Source organism: Prinia subflava, assembly GCF_021018805.1.
Source record: "Prinia subflava isolate CZ2003 ecotype Zambia chromosome W unlocalized genomic scaffold, Cam_Psub_1.2 scaffold_22_NEW, whole genome shotgun sequence".
In the NCBI taxonomy this organism is placed as follows: Eukaryota; Metazoa; Chordata; class Aves; order Passeriformes; family Cisticolidae; genus Prinia; species Prinia subflava.
The window spans coordinates 3,561,473-3,581,576 of record NW_026960606.1 but is presented as its reverse complement, the minus strand read 5'-3'; the positions used below and the strand labels follow the sequence as shown (position 1 = coordinate 3,581,576).

General features: G+C 43.5%; 1 protein-coding gene across 1 annotated transcript in view; it reads right to left on the bottom strand.

Moving 5' to 3' along the window:
- Positions 1-955: 955 nt before the first annotated feature.
- LOC134564908 (fibroblast growth factor 13) overlaps positions 956-20,104 on the bottom strand; it is a 74,367-nt gene continuing 55,218 nt past the window's right edge. The window contains exons 4-5 of the mRNA XM_063424195.1: positions 1,940-2,138; positions 956-1,443 (exon numbers count right to left, since the gene is read on the bottom strand). Coding sequence (XP_063280265.1) covers positions 1,307-1,443; positions 1,940-2,138 — 336 coding nt within the window. The 3' untranslated portion in view covers positions 956-1,306. The remainder of the gene's footprint in view (positions 1,444-1,939; positions 2,139-20,104) is intronic.

Genomic DNA, 20,104 nt, shown 5'->3' with positions numbered 1-20,104 from the left:
CTTCAAATTAACCATGGATGTACAGCATATAATCAAACAAGCTTTTTAAAAAAGTACGTCTTAATATAAAGAGTTTATTCAGTGCATGGTTGTGTATACAACAAATAATAAACAACTTTTTTGTACCAGGCAGAAAGCTGCCTGTACAGAACTAATTTAGTTTTGGAGCACAGAATCCAACGATGATTAATGCACAAAATCTTACAATCATGCAACTCTATGCCAATATTCCAACTTTCTCCCATGCAACAGACATGATGACCTAAATGGAAACCTAACTACATTTTTTAAACAATTGTTTCCAATAGCATGTATATGTTGTTTAGGGGTAACCTGTCCTAATGCTTCCTCCTACACAATATTCATGTGCTCGTTACGGTGAAAGGACTTTTGCAAATAAGACGTTTCTTATTAAAAAATTGTCACCTTAATTCCACAGTTTCTGTCTTTAGAAAAGAAGCCGCAACGATAGATTAACATGACACATAAAATGGAATTAAGAGAAATCTACACTGGAGGATAATTTTATCCCTTTCTGTTAACCTCCACTTGGGATAAAAAAACAACTCAATTCCTAAAGACTGGGGTTAGCACAAGAACTTTACCAGAAACTACAAATCTATAAAAAATTATATTTCATTGTGTTTAAAACCACAAGAACATTGTTTGCTTGAGCCTGAGACACCAACTCACAGTTCCAACCCTGAATTTTGAATTATTTTTTTAAAGACAAAGCTTTAAAGACCCATTGGAGTTCAGAAATCAAAAAGTTGCACTATTCCAAATTAAAGGATACTTTTTTTATCAAGCCTTAGATATAAAACAGTAAGCCAAAGAAACAACAGTTTACGTATTTGTTTTTTGTTTGCCCCAATAAAATGTACAAGCATTAAAATTTCCTTTGAAGAGCAAAAGTGGTCTTTTTCTGAGTTGGAAAGCAAATTCTTATCAGCAGTAAATGCTGTGAAATGTTTTTGTTTCATTTCCACAAAGCATAGGAGAGAGAGAGAAAGAGAGAAAGAAAAAGTGAAAGAGAGAAAGATCTGGACATTTCTTCTCAGAGATTTTCCTGCAGTTGTGTTTGCTGCTATCCAACTGCCTTGTGATATGCACAAGCACATTCTACATGCCTGGGGTTTATCCTCTGACAACCAGTAGATCTAATGGCTAATAAATGGGTGACCTATGCGAATTCGGTGGCTTGTCCTGGGCAACTTAAGGTTTGGATGAAAGACTGCAAGTAAGAATTCAACTGCATCCAGAGGTAAGGTTCTGTTTAGAGAGCACTTGGCTGGCCTGAACCCGGCTACGTTGACTCATTTTGGCTCATGGATTTACCCCCATTTAGCACTCCTGAAACGCTTCTGCTCTTTGTTGGGGTCCCACTTCCAGACCTGGAGAACTCTGTGAGATCATGGAGGGAAGGCTCTTTGTACATGGCCACTGCAAAGGCAAGAGAGAGCAGAACATCAGCACAGGTTGGGGCTGCTCGGGCTGGGGGGCAAAGCTCAGCTGTGACATGCTGACATTGCTCAGCCAGCAATACGCAATGGAAGGAGAGACTCACCCAGGGTAAGGAGACCTCTTCCATTTCAAACGCTCCCTGAGAACCTCTGAGATCCTCTCGACTGGACTGACATTTTACAGAAGGGGAAAACCATTCCTCCCTCTCCCAATTAAACCAGCCACCTACCCACTGCACTTACACAAGCCTGCAGGACAGACCTAAGCTGATAAAAATCAGCATTTCCTTACTAACAGAGAAGTAGCACTGTCAGTAGTTGTGATTTAACCTGTTTGAACTCTGCTGAGATGAACACCACGTTACAGAACATTACACTCCTGGTACATAAGCACCAGACACGTCAAATATACATGCACAGGAATTAAACACAACACAGTATCAGTTCAGATAAATGGAGCAAATCCAAGCAATTACCTTTTAAGGGTTTTGGAAGAAAGTGTGCAGCAGGTTTATTTTTCTTCACATGGTTTCCTTTCATTATTTCTCCTTCTTTGTTAAGACCTAAATACCAACCCCGGCCAGATTGTTGCTGTCTGTAGATCATTGAGGAATATGTCACATAGTAGTTTTCAAATACTGATTCTTTGAACTTGCATTCAGGTGTAAAATGTTCCTGTAAGAAAGCAACAGATCAATACGGGCAGGGCCGAATCTCACATCAGTTAATGAAAAAACATCCAATATCCATTGCTTTCTGAACAGTTAGAAGTCATACCTCTCATCCTCAACTATCCAATTATGAAACATGGGTCCTAAAAGTATTAACAAAAGAGTAACACAATTTGAAACCTTTGAAATGATGCTGTGAGCAGCTCTAAGTAGAACAATGAATAAAAAGTCTAAGTGAAGATTTATTGATTGATGCAGCTAATGGATATCAGGTGGACACAGAGCCGTGTCACCCCCTGGGACCAGCTGTGGTCCAGCCCTTCAGGCAGGAATGCTTTGTGCATTAACTGCTGGCCTGAACTGTGTATGAGAAGTGCAGGAAGAGTCCAGAGCCAATATGCTGTGAGTAAATGGTTGTGTCTCACTAACCCAGCAATATTAAGTTAGCTGGTAGCAGATGCCTCTGTGGTCTAATCTCTGCTCCTCCTGGGCCTGGTGTATCACCCACAAGAGCCCAGCTGTCAGGGACCCTCTGCAGACATCACCTCTGCTCCAGGGCTGCACCACAGCTGGAAGCCTGGGGCATCTAGCCTTGGGCTCCCTGTTGGATTGCACTGTGTCTCTTGGGGAGCTGGTACCGAGCTGTCAGTGAAGATAAAGAGCAGCAAAGCAGCCCAGAGCCTTCTCCTCCTGCCCGTGGTGTGCTGGCCCTCCCCATGCGATGCCCTGACTGAACCAGAATCACTGCACTATTGCCTAGATGCAAAACTAGATCCAGACATGGAACATGGCTCTTAGAGGGATCTCAAAGCAAAACACCAGTCCTGACAGCACCACAGCTGATTCCCATGGGCCTGGCTCCTTCAGGCTTTGAACATTACAAGTTGTGACATCTCACCTATGGACTCTAAAAGTCCATAAAGTATGAAAGAGGAAGGATTTGGTCTGGTGATGCAGATGTTAACATCTCAATTGTGCCTGTCACTGCACCACAGAGCAGCCAGGTGTTTGCTGGCCTTCCCTTGTGAAGGCAGTCAGCTGCAGGGGAGCTGCCCTTGTGCTTACAGTACCCTACAGAGGCATGAAAGAAAGGAGGAAAATTTGTGCTTGTATAATGATCGCAATTTTGATTTTAAAATATCACAGGAAATTAAATGTCTCAGGAGCTTAAGACATTCTTATCTAGTTTCTAAAATATTCTCATGTGAGAAAAGGATGGCATTAGGAAAAAAAAGAAACCCACCACTCTGCATTTTCTGCACATCTTTTGCCATTTTGTCTTTATAAGAGAAAGAAAAAAGCTCCCATTCTCTGGCATTTGCTTCAACAAAGAATATGAAGCAAGCAATTTTCTTCCTTTTTTCCTTTAAGATAATTGGTTGTTATTTAGTTAATTGACAATTGGTTTCAATTGCTGTCAAATGGGGATAGTCACTGCATTTTTTTAAGATTTCTGCATAAAAGCCTTCCCTCACTGTTCCCTGCCCAGTACCAGCCATGGTAACAAAGACTAATGGAAGGGTATCATCCAATTAGCAGCAAAATGGAAAACTACAGTTCTCCCACTGGCAGATTATGGTTTATGAACAGTAATTTGGAGCTGTTTTGGGTACAAAAGGCCCACCTGTACACAGCAGCAGAGGGTCAGACTGCAAACAGAACTGGAACATTTACCCTGGAGCTCTCAGGAAGCAAGTTAACCTCAGAGTGAGCAGCACCCCAGAATCCCTGACACAGAGGGACAGGAACAGTGAGGGGACAGAAGGAAAGACACTGAACCCCTCCCTCACTCCTGGTTTTCCCTTGGCTCTCATGGAAGTGCTGTGCTCCTGTGAGTTTGCAGCTGAGCCCATGTCCAGACCAATAGTGCCCTGCAGGTGCAGCCAGCCTGCCAGCCACCCCACAGCATCCCAGGGAAAACCTTCCTGGAGCATCCCAGGGAAATCCCTCCTGGAGCAGCCTGGGATCCTGCAGCAGCTACAGGGGCTGGATCCTCTCGACAAACAGAAACGAAGACACCTCTCTGTAACATGCTTAGTTATCAAGACAAATTCCCTCACGGTTTTTGGGGCACTGAAGCAGAGCACCTCATTCCCTGGGCTGGCAGAGATTCGTGCCCCTTTCTGCTGGCTGGTACCTGCCAGTTCCCAGGCTGCAGCTGCAGCTTCAGCAAGGTGGAATGGCATTCTCTTTGCCAAATAAACAGCTCTCACTGAGCTCCTGCAGAGGCTGAAGGGCTCTGCCTGCTCCTGAATACCAAGCAGCTGTTCACCTGTAGGAGGAGTTTGTTCCCACCCTTCCCTTGCCTTTAGTTAATTCAATGTGTGTTCTTCCTGCTCGGTGCAAAAAAGAGCCGGGAAGGAGCACTGCAGAGGGAAGCTCCCAGTAAGGAATGGCAGCATGGGGGCATTCCAATTAAAATGATTTTTTTTTTTTCCTGAGCTTGGCAAGTCCACTATGGGAATACACGAGACAGAGAGTCAAACAGACTTGGTTAGCATAGCTGGTTTGATAACCAAGATGCCATGGCAGGAACAAACAGAACTGTGAAAATTACAGGAGGTGGGATTACACCTGCTTACAGGAAGAGAGAAGATTCAGTCAACTTCTGCAAGCAAAGAGTTGTAAAATGCATGAGTTTTCTGTGTGCTTTTTAACCTAATTATTGTAGTAGAAATTACTAACCTGTCTGAAATAGTATATAAGCTTTTGGGAAACCTGAGTAAAATCGAATTCTGATCACTGAATCAGTCTTCCCATCTCTCGATCATCGCCATTAGTCCACGTGCCAGCCCAGCTGAGTATGGACAGGACTTCCATGAGCACATCAATTCAGGATACAGCGCAGAGCAGAAACTGCAAATTGGCCATTATGTTATCTCTGCTGGAAAATTCTTTATTAATACACAGAGGAAGAGCACGCTAAAGTCAGGAGAGGGCTGAGTACCCCAATTAACATCAATGTTTTCCAGCTCACATAGTCAATCCTATGGAAAATTTATAAACACAAGTGTTGAATTCTAAGGCCAGTTTTTTCCTGTCTTTCGGCTGTCCTTTTAGTCCATCCTTTCAATGAAAAAAATGGAAATAAGTTCTGGAAATCCAGTGTTATGGATACATTATTACACAAAACAGATGAAAATAATTATTTCTGTGAGACAGTATTTCCATCTCTGCTTACCTCAAAAGTCACTGATGATGGCACCTAAATGACAATAAACTGCAGTCACTCAAGCCCCTCACACATCCACCCTTAACACTGAATGAATGAATGAATAAATAAAAGTGAAAAGACAGTGCTGTATTTGTTATGAACAAGTTTCCCGGTCGGGAGGGGCTGGGCTGCCCCTGTCCTGGCCCCGTGACAGAACGGTCGCCCCGTCCCCCCGGGGGAAAGCGCAGAGCATGCATTGGCATGTTAAAAGAGCTCTGGGAGTGCAGCCCCCTTCCTCCCAGTTTGTGCCGTTGCCCAGCCTTGTGGAGGAATGGGGGTTTATCCTGGTTGTAACCCCCACACCCTAGCAAGTTTGAGTAGGGAGGGAAGCTGCCCTGAAGAAAAGTTGCCTGGCAACACTTTCCTACCTCATTAAAATGTGAAAAGAAGCTGCCCATGCCTAGATAGCCCTGTCATTGTTCTTTGTAACTACCTCCTTCAGCAAGAATACCTCTGCTGCTACCAGGACAAATGCATATGCATTTGTATATGCAAATAAAACCACCCCGGTGGATTCTGGGACAGTTTTTTAGGGAAACTGCACCCCAAGACAAGAAGCTAGATTCATCAGAGAACTGGATAGTGCCCTGGCCGAGCAAGGAGTGGATGCGCCCCCTGGCCTGGTTTGAAGATTCACCATGACCTATGAGGAGTCTGAATGGAATGGGAACCAGCCAGCTTAAGCGACACAGACAGAGAACAGGAAACTCTCAAAGGTTTTCCCTGAGGGTAAAGAGCTGACTCTGCACAGTGACAGACTGCCACTGCTCTGCCTTCTGATGGTTGACCAGAGAGAACCCCTAGCTGTTCCTATGGGAACAAGGACTCGGCATCTACTGTTTGCAGTGGAATGATGATCTGGGACAGCACCTGCTCCTTCGGATGGCTGCAGCAGTGTGGAAAACTCCGATTGGACTCTGCAATCCTGCTGATGACTTTAATAAAGAGCTGATCACTTTAATAAAGAGCTGAATATTAATAAAGGCATATGCCCTGTTCATTTCAGATTCACTGTAGTGAATAAAGGAGCCATGCTTAAGTAAGCAGGAAGATGAATTGTCAGAGGCTGCTGCTTGGTTTTGAGCTGATCAGCTGAAGTACTGAAAGGTTCCTTCATGAACAAATCTGTAACTGCATTAAATATGTGAAAAATAATTAAACAAGAGTAATTTAGCTTATAATAATATGGTAAGAAGGCTTTGTGGCATACACTTAGAGTAGCTGTATTTCCAGGCAGCTGACTAGATTATATCTAAAATAATTCAGGCTGCATTACAGAATGCCAAACCTGAAAGCTAAAATATCATAAAAGCCAATCTGGAATTCTTCCTGCTCTATTTGTGCAGAAGACAGATCTGAAGCCAAAACCTCTCCAAATTATCAGCCATCACATCCACCTACACTGCAGGACCATGTGTTAATTATTCTGTGCTCCAAATGACTCTGGTGCAGGAATTCAGCCTCCCCACAAACAGAAAAGGGGAAAGCTGCGTGGAAGGAAGGTGTTTGGTGTCATAGGAGCCTCTCATTGGGATGGCTGATGCACAGTGCACAGAAGGAGGAGGAGGATGTTTGCGCTCTGCCATTTATTGCATTCTGAATTTGCATTGTGGATACCATCAGCAGGGGCCATCACCAAATTCTTCAAGTCACGAGGTCAAGGCTGGGTTTGTTCAATGTTTCTCTCACCATAGACTGAATATCCTGCAGCTACCCTACAGCAGTTTATTAGAACAATCACATATTTTGTTCAGATGGACTTAGTGCTACAGGCATGAGTAAACAGCAAGAAAAGAAAAATTACCTTTGAAAAGTATTCAAGAAAAGTACTGTGTACTTGGGAAACTTGGAAAATGTTCTTATATATTGAGCATGTAATTATATTCCTTGTGATCAGTGACTATGTCCACATATGGGATTTATCCTTTATTTTCTCCATTTAATGAAATTTGGATTTTTCCCCTTCATATCCCAATTTCTTTCAGAACTATAGTGTAGCCCAGGACTCCATTTTATAATCATGAATTTTTGAAGGAGCCTCATTAAGGCTCCATAGTAGTGATTTTCTGCACCAGTGAGCCTGCCTTTTTCATTAACAGAGACTGATTTTCTCAAGCTTGGCATGTGAAGTTCCAGGGTGTATCCTCTGGACCATCACCCTGTAACGTGCAGTGGTATCAACAGCACAGGATGGGAATACTTCAACTTTGATGTTATCAGGAATAACAGCTTTTAGATCACCAGTGGGAGAAGTCTAAAGAAGCCTGGATTCCCTGAGCCACCAAAAGCCATTGGCTGCAGCAATGGAAAATGGCAATTACCCTAAAGCAATGCATTTTGTATCAGATATAGCACATTTCTATAGACAGGTTCCAATCCCACAATGTTGTCCATTTTGCTGGAGTTTACTTCTTTTGAAGAATGCTGGTGATGTCAGTGGGAGTAGCTCCCAATCTGTGAGTATGTACAGATTGTGTGGGGCTGTTTGACCATGTAATTGTGACTGTACACAACATTGTCAGTCACAGCAAAAGACATCCAGAATGCTGTCCCAAGAGAGCACAGAGAGAGGACAGGGACAGACAGAGCAACAGGGACAGACAGGGGAATGCACAGCACAGAATGCTGTGGGGGCTTTTGAGGACAGGTGCTGGATCAGCTCAGGGAGGAGCATCACTTTGGCCACGCCCCTTCCAGGTGAGTTTTCAGACTTTGCAGGTAGCCCAAAGCACTACGGAGGGGCTGTGAGGCTGAACTAACTGCTACCAGACAAATACCAGCTGATGAACAGGGATTTGTGGAACAGTGTAATTCCCCTGGAGGTCACTTCAAGGTATGTGTACTGGCCATACAACCATGGAAGAAAATTAGATCAAAAATTATAGAGAGAAGAGACATTGAATTTATTCAGGAAAACAACTTAATGACAGAAGTGATAGGAAGGCTAAGTTTTCTGGAGAGTGATCCCAAAGAACTCCATAGAATAGATTTTCCTTATTGCTAGTGCAATAAACAGGAATTTATCAAGTGAAACACAAATGGTCAGTGGTGTGTAAAATTATTTAGTGCAAACCTTCTGTGGGAGCCCAAGGAAATAGCTGGATAACCAATATGTCTAGAGATAGATTTCAGGTTGTCACCAGGTATTCTCTGAATCCATGAGAAAAGCATTGAAAAGAGCCTATAATGGTTCCCTTGGAATCATTCCTTTGTACAGCAAATCAAATGCACAAATTCAGGGAAAAATGCCCACAGTGAACTGAAGTAGAAAACATATTAATTACAGATACAGAGATTCAGAGGTGTGAATTTTGTTCATTACTCTTTTTCTACCCTTATCAGTGATTCAGTTGTGCAAATGTCTCCAAGTCATCTCTGCCCAGGTTTTTAAGTGGCATTTAGGCCCATCAACAACCAACTATTTAAAGCTAGGTGCAGTTATCTCATCGTGCTCTGCCCATCAGGATGTGCTGCCTGATGCCCCAAGGGAAACAACTCAGTGACTATGAACAGTGCTGGGATTTGAGACAGGAGCTATGCATAATCACATTATTGTTCCCCTGTCTTTTGGTGATGCTTCACTTTTACAACTGTGTTGATTAACCAAAGCATTCCTTAACTGGGGCAAGAGAACTAAGGGATGATACATACAGAAAGAAGGTACTCTTCTGATTACTGCAGAGGAAATGAATCCTGCTGGAAAAAACCTGTAGTGGGGCTTAAAACTTCTGAAAGATGCCCAGGAGTCCACGTCAGAGATGTCAAACACAGGTCCCTGTCCTAAACCATCCCACCAAGTTTTGACATACAGTTTACTTAGTATGAAGAAGAAAGGACACAAGATCCACTTTACCCCAAATTTTTATTTTCTGCATCATGTTCACCTCTGATGATGCTGGAATCATTGTAGAGGGAAACCTCTGCCATTACCTGAATGATCAAGTCTTATTTTACTACATTCCAATGCTTGCACCTACCCTCTTTTAATTTCTGCAGCTTTAGGAGAGATCCTACCTTGGCCTGGAGGAGAACTCAAGTCACCCGAGGCAGCAGAGGCAGCTCCAGCAGGTCCCTCTGTGTGCAGGTATCTGTGTGTATAAATACCCTGAGCCCACTGGAGCTGGAGGATCATTCCAGCAGCCTGGAACTGTGCCAGCTGCTGAATCGTGCTCCCATTGAAAACTACCAGAGAACTCCCTCTCAGTACGCTCACAGTTTTCCCCCGAGCAGCCAATCCTTTTCATAATTTTCCTAAGCTCATTATCTCTGTTCCCTGCCACAGCGGCTTCCACAGGTGAATCCCGCACTTCAGAAAAAATATTTAAAATGTGTCTGTTGTTGTTTTTTATCATAAGCCATAAGCATGCTTCTTGTTGGTTTGGGGTCTTTTTTGGGTTTTTTTGGGTTTTTTTGTTTTTTTGGTTTTTTTTACAGCTTTTTTTCTCTCAGCTTTTAATTTTGGAAAACAGCGCATAAAAATACTCAGTGTGCCTCTTCTGTGCCATTCATTACCCCACATCTTCCATCGTGCCTCTGCTTATCCAACTCTTGTCTTAACTAAGCAGGCCTAATCTTTTTAAATCTCTTCTCATATGAAAGTTTCTCGGTGCCTTTAATCATTTTCATTACCCTTCACTGAATTATTTCTCTTTTTTTCCCTATCATTTCCAGAACTGAAACACAACATTTAGGAAGAGGCTGCACCATTGAGTTGCATAACAGAGGTAAGGTATTTTCAGTAATTTGTCTTATGACAAAGTAAAATGGACTTTGTTGCTCAACCTCACTATTGTGCATTTGTAGAAAAGTTCTCTCTTTTAAGTTGTGTCTCTGATAAATATAGTCCAATTTTATGGTATTTCTGACCCTCTGATTAGTCAGTGTACCCAAGCTTGAATACTAAAGTAAGGGAAAAAGATGCAAAAAGCAGCTTGAACAGGTTTCTTGCCCAGAACTAGAGCAGAGAGCCCCAAAGATGCAAGCAAACTATTTTATAACAAATCCATTATTACACAGATAACCTGCCAGACACTGCAATCAGATTTCAAGCAGTTTTAATTGACATCAAATCCTGGTATTGATGTCAATTATAACTGCTAGAAATCAAATCTCTCCAACACAGCTGTTGAGCAGAATGTCCTCAACTTAAGTGTGTCATTTAAGTGTGTGCTTTTAAAAAAATAACTAAGTTGAAAAAAAATCCCTTTAAAGTGTGGGGATCATCTGCTCTCAGTCACAGACAGCCCTTCATACCAGTTGTTCTATTGGCCAAGCTCTGAGCCCACTGCTATTTGCTGGACATGGCCAGTGGCATCTCACAGGCCACAACGAGGCAGAGCCTCAGCACAGCACAGCTGCCCTGTTTTCAGGGTTTACTCATGGTTTGTTGCTCTGAGAGTTGCCTCCCAGCTCCTCCTTTGGCTCTGCAGAGGATGGGCAGCAGTGCTGGGCACTGCATCACCAAACAAGCCCTGGCACTTGTGTTGCCCAGCCTCCTCTCCACAGGGAGCTCCCCACACAAGCTCCAAGGGAGCAGCAGGCCTGGTGAGAGAATGGGATTTACTGCTGGATCCTGGATACAGGACAGCAGCCCTAGGCTAGGGAGATGGAAGAGATCTTTGGACTGACACCCATGAATTCATGCACATTTATCTTAAAGGACTGGAAAACAATAATCTAATCAGTGTTTGCAGGAAGCTCTAAATCTGTCTGTTCAATTGCAAGCATCCCTTTTGCAGTGGATGCTCCTAAATTCTATGGAAAATCAAGAAGCACACAAAGCTTTTTCTCTTTGGGAAGAGCACCTGAATGAACAAGAGTCAGAACAAGTAGGGATAGTGCTCTAACATGCCTCCTGTGGGAGCAGTGACAGCAGGGAATGCTATCTCTGTGCTAACCTGCAGCCTGCCTGAATGCCTGTCTGTACAATGCAGATGGCTAAATCGATGTGAAAGTGATCCCCTCATTCCTTCTTGCCCTGCTGAGGTACCATCCTGTGTTCCTAATTGGGAAACTCGAGGAGGCAGAGCTCTCCCACCCACAGCTGGGCAGCAGCTCTCCCAAGCACAGCCTCTGTTCAGCCTGGACCTCCCCAAACCTCCAGCAGCTGCTTTGCTGACATTGAAGAAGAAAGATGAGGTCTGCACCAGAGGAAGAGCTCAGATGCTGCTGAATGAGCTCTTTTTCTGCACACCAGAAATTCTTCAGTGACTGTGAGAGGCTGCAAATGGAAGATAAATAACAGCAGGAGCTGCAGGAGAAGGAATAATGCCACACTACATCAAACAGGTTCCTGCTTGGCTGTCAGTTGAGAGTCTGTTCCACAGGAAAAGCCAGCCCTGCCCTTTGGCTGTGTTCATGTGGATACACATTTCTGGTGTTCTGTCTCAGCCCATCCCTCAGTCCTGAGAGCCCCAGCAGTTCCCCAGCCTCTGTGCTCTCCCCACACAGCCCTGGGCACTGCCTGTGCTAGAACTGCTGCCTCAGAGCAGCCTCCCCTACAGCAACACTGTCAAATGTATTTTGGGAACACCCTGGAAAGCTTTGTAAAGTAATAAGTGCAGCAGAGTTTTTGGACTGGGATTATATACTAAAATATAATACCAAACTATCAGGCCTATTAATTAGGCTTTTATTCTGAAGCATTACATTGCAAGCATAATTGTTAATTTAAGCAGGACATTACACTCAACAAAAGCAGTGACTCCTTCAGAACCTGATCCAAAATGTATTTTAACGAAGGCAAATATTACCCATGCCTTTACTGCATTTTGGTTAGCTCCTAATGATAGTGGAGGGTTAAAAAAATAATTTCTGCATGGCAAGCGGCTTACTGCGGGTGGTGGGGAGCTAGAAGACGCATGACCTGATGTCATGGGTTGGCGCTGGCCAAATGCCAGTGCACCCATGAGTGTATGTTTTTCCTAATGAGCTACTGTGAGATATGGTCAAGAACAGAGCAGAGCAGGCCTAAAACTTGAAATAGAAAAAAACTTTATTAAACTACATAACAACAGACAATAGAAAAGAAAAGAAAACCTAACACCCAGAAACAGAAATGAAAACCTCCCAGAACATTTCTTCTCCTCCCCCCAATTTCCATCCCTTACATGCTCAACAGTTAACACTTGCACATTACCCTCATCTGACTTGCTTAAACCAAAACCCTGGGTTCCCCATCAGTCATCATCCCTAAAAAAAACAATCTTCAATTCATCCAGGGAGAGAGGAGTCTCTCTCGCACCACAGACCCCCCACAGGAAACACAGGTCCATCCTCCCGTGTTCCCATGTCACCCATGGCACCACCTGGAGAAGTCTGCCATGGTGACACTTCTTTCCATGTCCAGTGCTCTCACCACCATCCATGGACCAAAACCGCATATAGGGCTCTTTTAAGGATGTTTGGTCAAGTACCAAAAACCAGCCATCTTCTCATATTGGGACAAGCAGTCCCCCCCACATATACCCCTGGGGCTGAGGGTTCCAAGAACAGGCCACAAAGTCTTTGGTTTTGAGCCAAAATGCATCCACCCAAATACAGTCTTATTTACGTTCAGGAGATTTCAGGGTCCGTCTACAGCTAGCATTACACAAGAAAAGTCCAGCTCAACAGCCACTCCTCTTCATCTCTAGCCAATCTGGGGGTCTTTTTCCATCATGCTTTATCATCTTGGTCCCAGGCTGTCCCTCTCTCTTCTGAAACCACCAGCCATGAGAATCAATGTCTGGGAATAGTTTTCCTCTGCCTCAGAAAGGGTTAAAAGCTTCTGTCTCCCAACAAGGCCACAGGCTCAGGCACTTGCAGGCTCCAGCAACTCCCACACGCAGCAGCTCGGCACCTTCTCCCTGGGGGAGAGTGGGGACGGGCCGAGGGGGACGAGGGGACTGGACGGGGGGATGGAAGGCACCTCCAGAAGTTCTCCACCCCTCCATCCTGGATGGGGCTGGCCCAGCTCCAGTCCCATTCTCTCTCCCCCCCCCGGGGCACGGGCCTACCTCAGCCTGACCACCTGGCCCCCCTCCCCCACCCAGCCTGGTCAGCTGGGCAGGGGAAGAGGGAAAAGATGCTCCTCTCCTGAAAGTGGAGCCAGAAAGAGGAAGTCCCTCTGGGAGTCCTTGCTTTCAACCCCTTGTGTCCTCAGAGGCGTGTCCAACCCCTCAGTGGCCACTAAAGGTGCCAACATTCAAACCTGACCACTGATTGGTTTGACCTCAGCTTCCTGAAAAACTCACTTCCCCTCAAACCAGGAGATTACTTCACCTCTCGCCTCTGAGGACACACATTTATAAACTATCACCAACATTACATCCATAAATTTACCTTATCACCCAATTCATGCTTTGCCCTTGTTCCTCTTTGATCTCATCTCAGTTCTCATTTTATCACTCTCCTAAAATTTCGTTTCCCGGTCAGGGAACCAAGAATGTCATGGGTTGGCGCTGGCCAAATGCCAGTGCACCCATGAGCGTATGTTTTTCCTAATGAGCTACTGTGAGATGTGGTCAAGAACAGAGCAGAGCAGGCCTAAAACTTGAAATAGAAAGAAAACTTTATTAAACTACATAATAACAGACAATAGAAAAGAAAAGCTGGGGTTCTACTGGCTCGTGTCACAGGATATTTGATATTTATCACTATTAATTCAGCTCAGTTTCTTACTACAAAGTGTAAATATAAAAACTGAGCTTAATAATAATAATGTGAATGTCACAGGTTCAAGGAACTGGTTAGATCCATCCTGACCAAACCAGCACTTCTGTCTGACCAAATGATAATGAGACCTTTCCAAATGAGCTTGATTTACTGAAATATGTTTATCCATGCATGCCATGGGTGGATGTTTTTCAAACCTCAGTAGATTGACAGGGCCAGGGCATTACTGGCAGCCAAACCCTGCTTCTTGATACAGTGATGCTCTTTGGAATTTCTCCACCCTCACAGCTCCCTCAATGATGCTATTGACCTTATGCTGCTAAGAGGGCCTCAGAGGGATGTTTGTATTAGAGACTGTTGTAATTTAGGTTTAGGGGGGGTCCCTGGGGAGGGTTCCCTGGGAGCCCCCCGGGCTCTATGTTCATTGGTATTTGCATGCAGGTAGGCAAGGAGACTCTAGACGGCTGGTGAGGTGCTGATGAGATGAGGATTTATTTGAAGTCTTACCCCAGGAAGGCAACATGGTCACTGAGGGAGAGGGGAGAGGAGGAGTAGAGGGGGAAGGGGAGAGGAGCAGAGCCTCTGGAGGCCTCCAGGGAAAAGAGAGCGAGCCCTCTCTGCTTGCATCCTTAACAGGGAGCTTTGAAATGGGTGCGGTAAGATTCTTCAGCCAATACAGTTACAGACACACGATACTGCAGGGAGGTTACAAACTTGGGATAAACCATACACTTTCCAGGGGTGAGCCAGAGCATACCATTTCCTTAAAATGCAATTCCACAAGAGATGGTAGGGTAATTATGAGATCCGAGAGATTTCAGATGGCAAAAACTTTAATAACAAGATAATAAAGGATTATACAGGGGAGATGAGATAGAAGAGTGGCCCTTACTTGAGAGCTGATGCTGACTGGTAAGAACACATTTGTTTCAGCAGGTGAAGACCCCACCCACAAAGGGACACATGCAGAGAACAGGCTACATTTCTCTCTGTAAATGACATACATGCATGTCTTGTAAGCATTTTAAGTTTTGGGGAAGTTTTCCAGTGTAAGAGATGTCCCGGTGCGAGTGGTCGGAGAGAGATGTGGGACTCCAGGCGGCTCTGTTCCAAAATGCTGTTTGTTGCAGAGATGGTGTTACAGCAGTCCTGGGTCATGGGTGATATAGAGCCCAGCCTAAAAGCTGCCAGCTACAGCTTATAGGCATGCCTGAGAGACATTTAAGTTCTGGTTACAATACACTATATCTTTTTCTGTACTGAATATGCTAATTTACAACATCCAACCAGTAAAAGACACAAATCCTATGGAATCTACATACAGCCTATTAGAAATCCTACATTACCATACTGTGTTACATTTTAAACCCTAAAAGCTACTTTCTAGACCCCTTTTCTCTTCACTGCCACATTGGCAGGGTCCCTCTGGCCTTTGGACCCTTGGCATCCCTTTATTTGCTAAGGGTATTGTTCAGTCAAGAGGGATTCTCCTTCAGCTGGCCAAACCATTGTTTTCTGGTTGTTCAGTAACTAACAGCTTGGCATCTTACATCTCAAAGCTCACCTTCATTTCTACTCTGTCCTTCCAGGAGACAGCCTGAGCACACAGATAAGCTCACAAAGCTCTGGTTTCTTTCTCCCACAGTGATATGGACTTTGCACAGGTCTGTCATTTGGCTGGTTTATGAGTCCCTGTTGCCTCTGGACTGTGTAAAAGATTACTCTGGAGCCAGACTTTTGGGAGACACCATGCTGCTCTTGTCTAAGCAGCAGAGGAGAAACAGGTCCCTGGTAAAACACTTGCAAACCTAATTTAAGCTTGGAAGACACCCAAATGTCTTTGGGAGGTGCAGTTTAAAACCCTAACCTAAGACAGCTTGGACTGCAATCGCAGATTTCTGGGAATGCTGTGGAACACTTGCTCCATGAATCAAACACTGCAGATCTCTGTATTATAACATTTCAACAGGAGAGCTGTTCTGAGTTCTCTCACAGTGAAAAAAATAGAAAAACACTATATTCAGACATAGGTATGACCACTACCTGACTTAGACATCTGCACCAGCAAGTCTCTCAAGCTTCCTAAGAATTTGAGTCAAAGAACCATTTCCATTTCCATTTCCATTTCCATTTCCATTTCCATTTCCATTTCCATTTCCATTTCCATTTCCATTTCCATTTCCATCTCCATCTCCATCTCCATTTCTCTGACAGTGTTACCTGTTGAACAGACAGGGAGCTCCCTGAAAGGATTTAGGAGGGTTTGAGTGAACTCTTTGTCCCTCAATCATACAAAAAGGTGAATGATGTGAGCACTTTGATTTTAGAACTAAACCTTGTATCTCTGTCTCAGAAAGTTTTAAGCTTAAAGAGAGATCAACAGATGCTGTGTACTGTATTACAAGGAGAATCTGAAATCCAGGTCCTAGGTTTAGTTTGAAAACTACTGCTGTATTTTTTCTTGAGGTATCTAAAGTGCCTTGGATCAGTTCTGCCTCTGAATTGTGGTTCTCTATTTCCAAGTCGCAGCTGTCTGCAGCCAGCCAGGAGTGAGCAGAGCAAAAGCAGCCTGCAGTTGGAAGTATAAAGGTGAGCCTGTCCATCAGAAAAGGTGATCATCTTTCTGTTTCCCCACTGGCTGATCTCTCATTTCACTGTCCAGGGATCATTTCACTGATCCCTGTCCCGGCCTTTGCCACAGCCACGGGTGCCCAGAGGGACCAGCTGCTCATGTTCACGGCAACACCGTGTAAAATGATCATCTTAGCAGGGATTCCTGCACTTTCATTACAGTGCAATGTTTTTAGAATTATTCCTAGGTGGCTTGGCCTAGGATGAATTTGGTCTACAAACTAATTACTTTCTTCCTGCAGGTTGTAACAGTTTGTCTGCTGGTCTCTTGTCTTTTTAGGCTCCAGCTGGTGAGATTCAGCTCTTCACTGCAGTGTCTCCCACCACTGGATGTTTGTTATTGAAAAGCAGCTGGTGTCAGAGCTGCAAACACAGCCAGGAAAGCCCAGAATGCAAAATGGAAAATGATGAGGAAGAAAAAGATTAATTTCTTCCCCTAGATTTTGCAAAGCCAATATCTGTTTTTGAATGGCATTTCCAATTTGACACTGGAAACCGCTAAAGCATTTACATAAGAATGCAAAAATGCACACATTATCACTGTAGGAAGCATTTAAAATTTAAGATAATTATATAGTATGGGAACCATTTCAAAGGACTCAAACAAAATAACTAATTCTAGAGAGTCACCCTTTAAGATGATTATTACTCTGCACTGCTGCTGATCTCCCACTAAAAAAATCCTTCTCTTTACAATTATATGCACATTATAAAGTCCTACTTTGTTCTTCCACCATCAAGCTCCTACAGCTGCCACTGACAAATGTGCATTCTCTGAGAGCTTAACTAGACAACCAAAATATTCACACTGGGAACAGAGGTAAAGCACATGGTTGCCACAGTCAGGGCCACCCTCTCTTACGCTGGGGCTCCAGCACTGGTCTGCAATGGGGACACTGTGGGAATATACAAGACAGAGAGTCAAACAGACTTGATTAGCATAGCTGGTTTGATAACCAAGATGCCATGGCAGGAACAAACAGAGCTTTGAAGATTACAGAAGATGGGATTAAACCTGCTTACGGGCAGAGAGAAGATTCAATCAACTTCTGCAAGCAAAGAGTTGTTGTAAAATGCATGAGTTGTCTGTATGATTTTTAACCTGATTATTGTAATGGAAAATTATAAACCTTTCTGAAATGGTATATAAGCTTTTGGGAAATCTGAGTAAAATCAAATTCTGATCACCGAATCAGTCTTCCCGTCTCTCTATCAATCGCCAATAGGACACAGGAGGATTCCTGTCAGGAACTTGACATTTCTCTGCTATGGCATGAGCAGCAGAAGTCAGCAACATGGGTGATACACAAAAACCTGGCTGGGCATTGTGGGGGAATCCCTCTGCTGCTGTGTTTGCAGCGAGGGCATCACTTTGGAACCTGGGATGCTGCTTCTCATCTGTGCAAAGTAACAGAAAGCAGGAAAAATGTATTTAGTCAGCTGCTTTCCTGACCAAAAAATCCCATTTCAACTGAATAAACCTGGCATTGGAAGAGAGAAGCACACTTGTGAGGTGAAACTGTTCTGCCCCACCAGCCTCTCTCTACCTTCTGCTTACATTCCCCACTGTTGCTCTGACTCCTGCCTCCTGCTCCACTGCTGCCATTCTTTTGTCTTTTCCTCAAGTGTCCCAGGGAAAAAAAAAAAAATATTCTGCCCTAGCTCTATTGCTCAAACTCACCTGGGGAAAAACTTATCTGCCAAATCCTAATATGTTTTTATTGGATATCTGCTAAGAGAGATTTACAGCTCATGCCTTTTTTTTCCCTGACAGCAAGGGCAAAAGTACAAACTGAACTCAGAGCAAATGAAAATTTCTTGTCTCAGATATTATGGAGACTTAAGAAAGTCTCATACCAAGTCTCTGACTTAATGGACAAAATAAAGTGTTTTCTGAGTCTAATTATCTGAAATAATAGCAGTGAAAAGAGCTGGAACTTTCCCACAAACTTCAGCCTGAAAAAGAAAACTGATATATTTAAAATCTTATATTTGGACAAAGTAAAGAGTAAATTAAAATGGTATCTGGTAATGGGAAGTGTAGCCACCTCATTAATTGGTGTTGCTCCTTGGGCTGCTGCAGGTTTTTCACACAACTGTCTCAAACAAACCAAAGCATTGGAGGTCACTGTTGTCACTGAAACCTGATCATTATTGAAAAAAGACAAAAGAGCTGTGCCAAGTGATGGTCTAGATGTGATCTTCTGCTGTGGACAGCACCTGGTCTGACCTTTCAAATCAGCCAGCATCCTTTGGGGTCAGGACACTGCAGCTGCCAAATTCAAGCCTGGCACTTGCCACAGTGGCCTGGGATAGACTCACTGCTCAGGGGACACTGGGAAGCTGAACATACTGAAATGAGCCAAGCACCATGTGCAATCTCCTATTTTATCAGACAACAGTGATTACACCTGTTAGAAGTAATGAATGTTTTCACTCCATTGTGAGAATGAGGACTGCTAAATAATATTTGAGTGTAATCACATTTACATATTCAAGTGGGCATAGAAAAAATAGTCTTTTAAGAAATTCACCTTTCCTGCTCCCAGCAGCTGCAGTCAGTGTGATGCAAGAATGCAAAGGGCTGAATTACTTCTGCAGACAGGAAAATGATTTTTATGTTTTTAAATAATTCATGTGATTTATATTAAAAAAGGCTTATAACCTAAGAATTGAATAGTGTATAGACTAGTTCATCATTGGGGTTTTAATATGATACCTCTAAAATATGCATACGGATCAGTGATTTACTAATAATCTACTCTTACAACACAGGCACACAGAGAGATGCAAAGCACAACAGGTTTAAACCCTTTAAACCCCCCAATTTCCATTATCACTGCTATTAAAAAAAATTTACGTTGGTTTTATTATCCCTTTGTAAGTCTTAATCCATTACTGGGCTACCTTCTACCACAGCACATAAATAAATGAGCCTTTCATTGTCAGAGACCTTTACAATGTTGTTGTTTGTTTGCTTTTAGTTTTCTGGGTATGCTGGGCATATCCCAGGCATGTAAGAGGGATCTACTTGCTCTAAGAAACTCCAGATCAAAAAATAAATATGATAAGGCTGAAAAATATTCATCAGAGGCAGCAGGAAATCACAAGAGCAGAGCAGGGCAGAGACAGGCAGCAACGATGTAATGTTCAAAATTGTATTTAAAAAGTAAATCTGTAACCGAATTTCTTAGAGATCGTGGGCACAATGTGCTGTGGAATGAGATTTGAGCTATCCCAAACTGGGCCTCAGATTTGGGCCTGTGTAGAAGTAGATAAGCTTTGTGGTGCAGTTAGAAATTAGGTTTAGGTGTGGGCATAGACTGTATAGGGCAACTAGAGTGAAGATACGGTAGCTGCCTTAAACTGAGATAGTTTACATACTTGTTCACGCTGAATACCAATAGAAATGCACCTGCAACTGTAAACTATTCTGCACTGTATAAAACCAGCCATTTCGAGAATAAAGG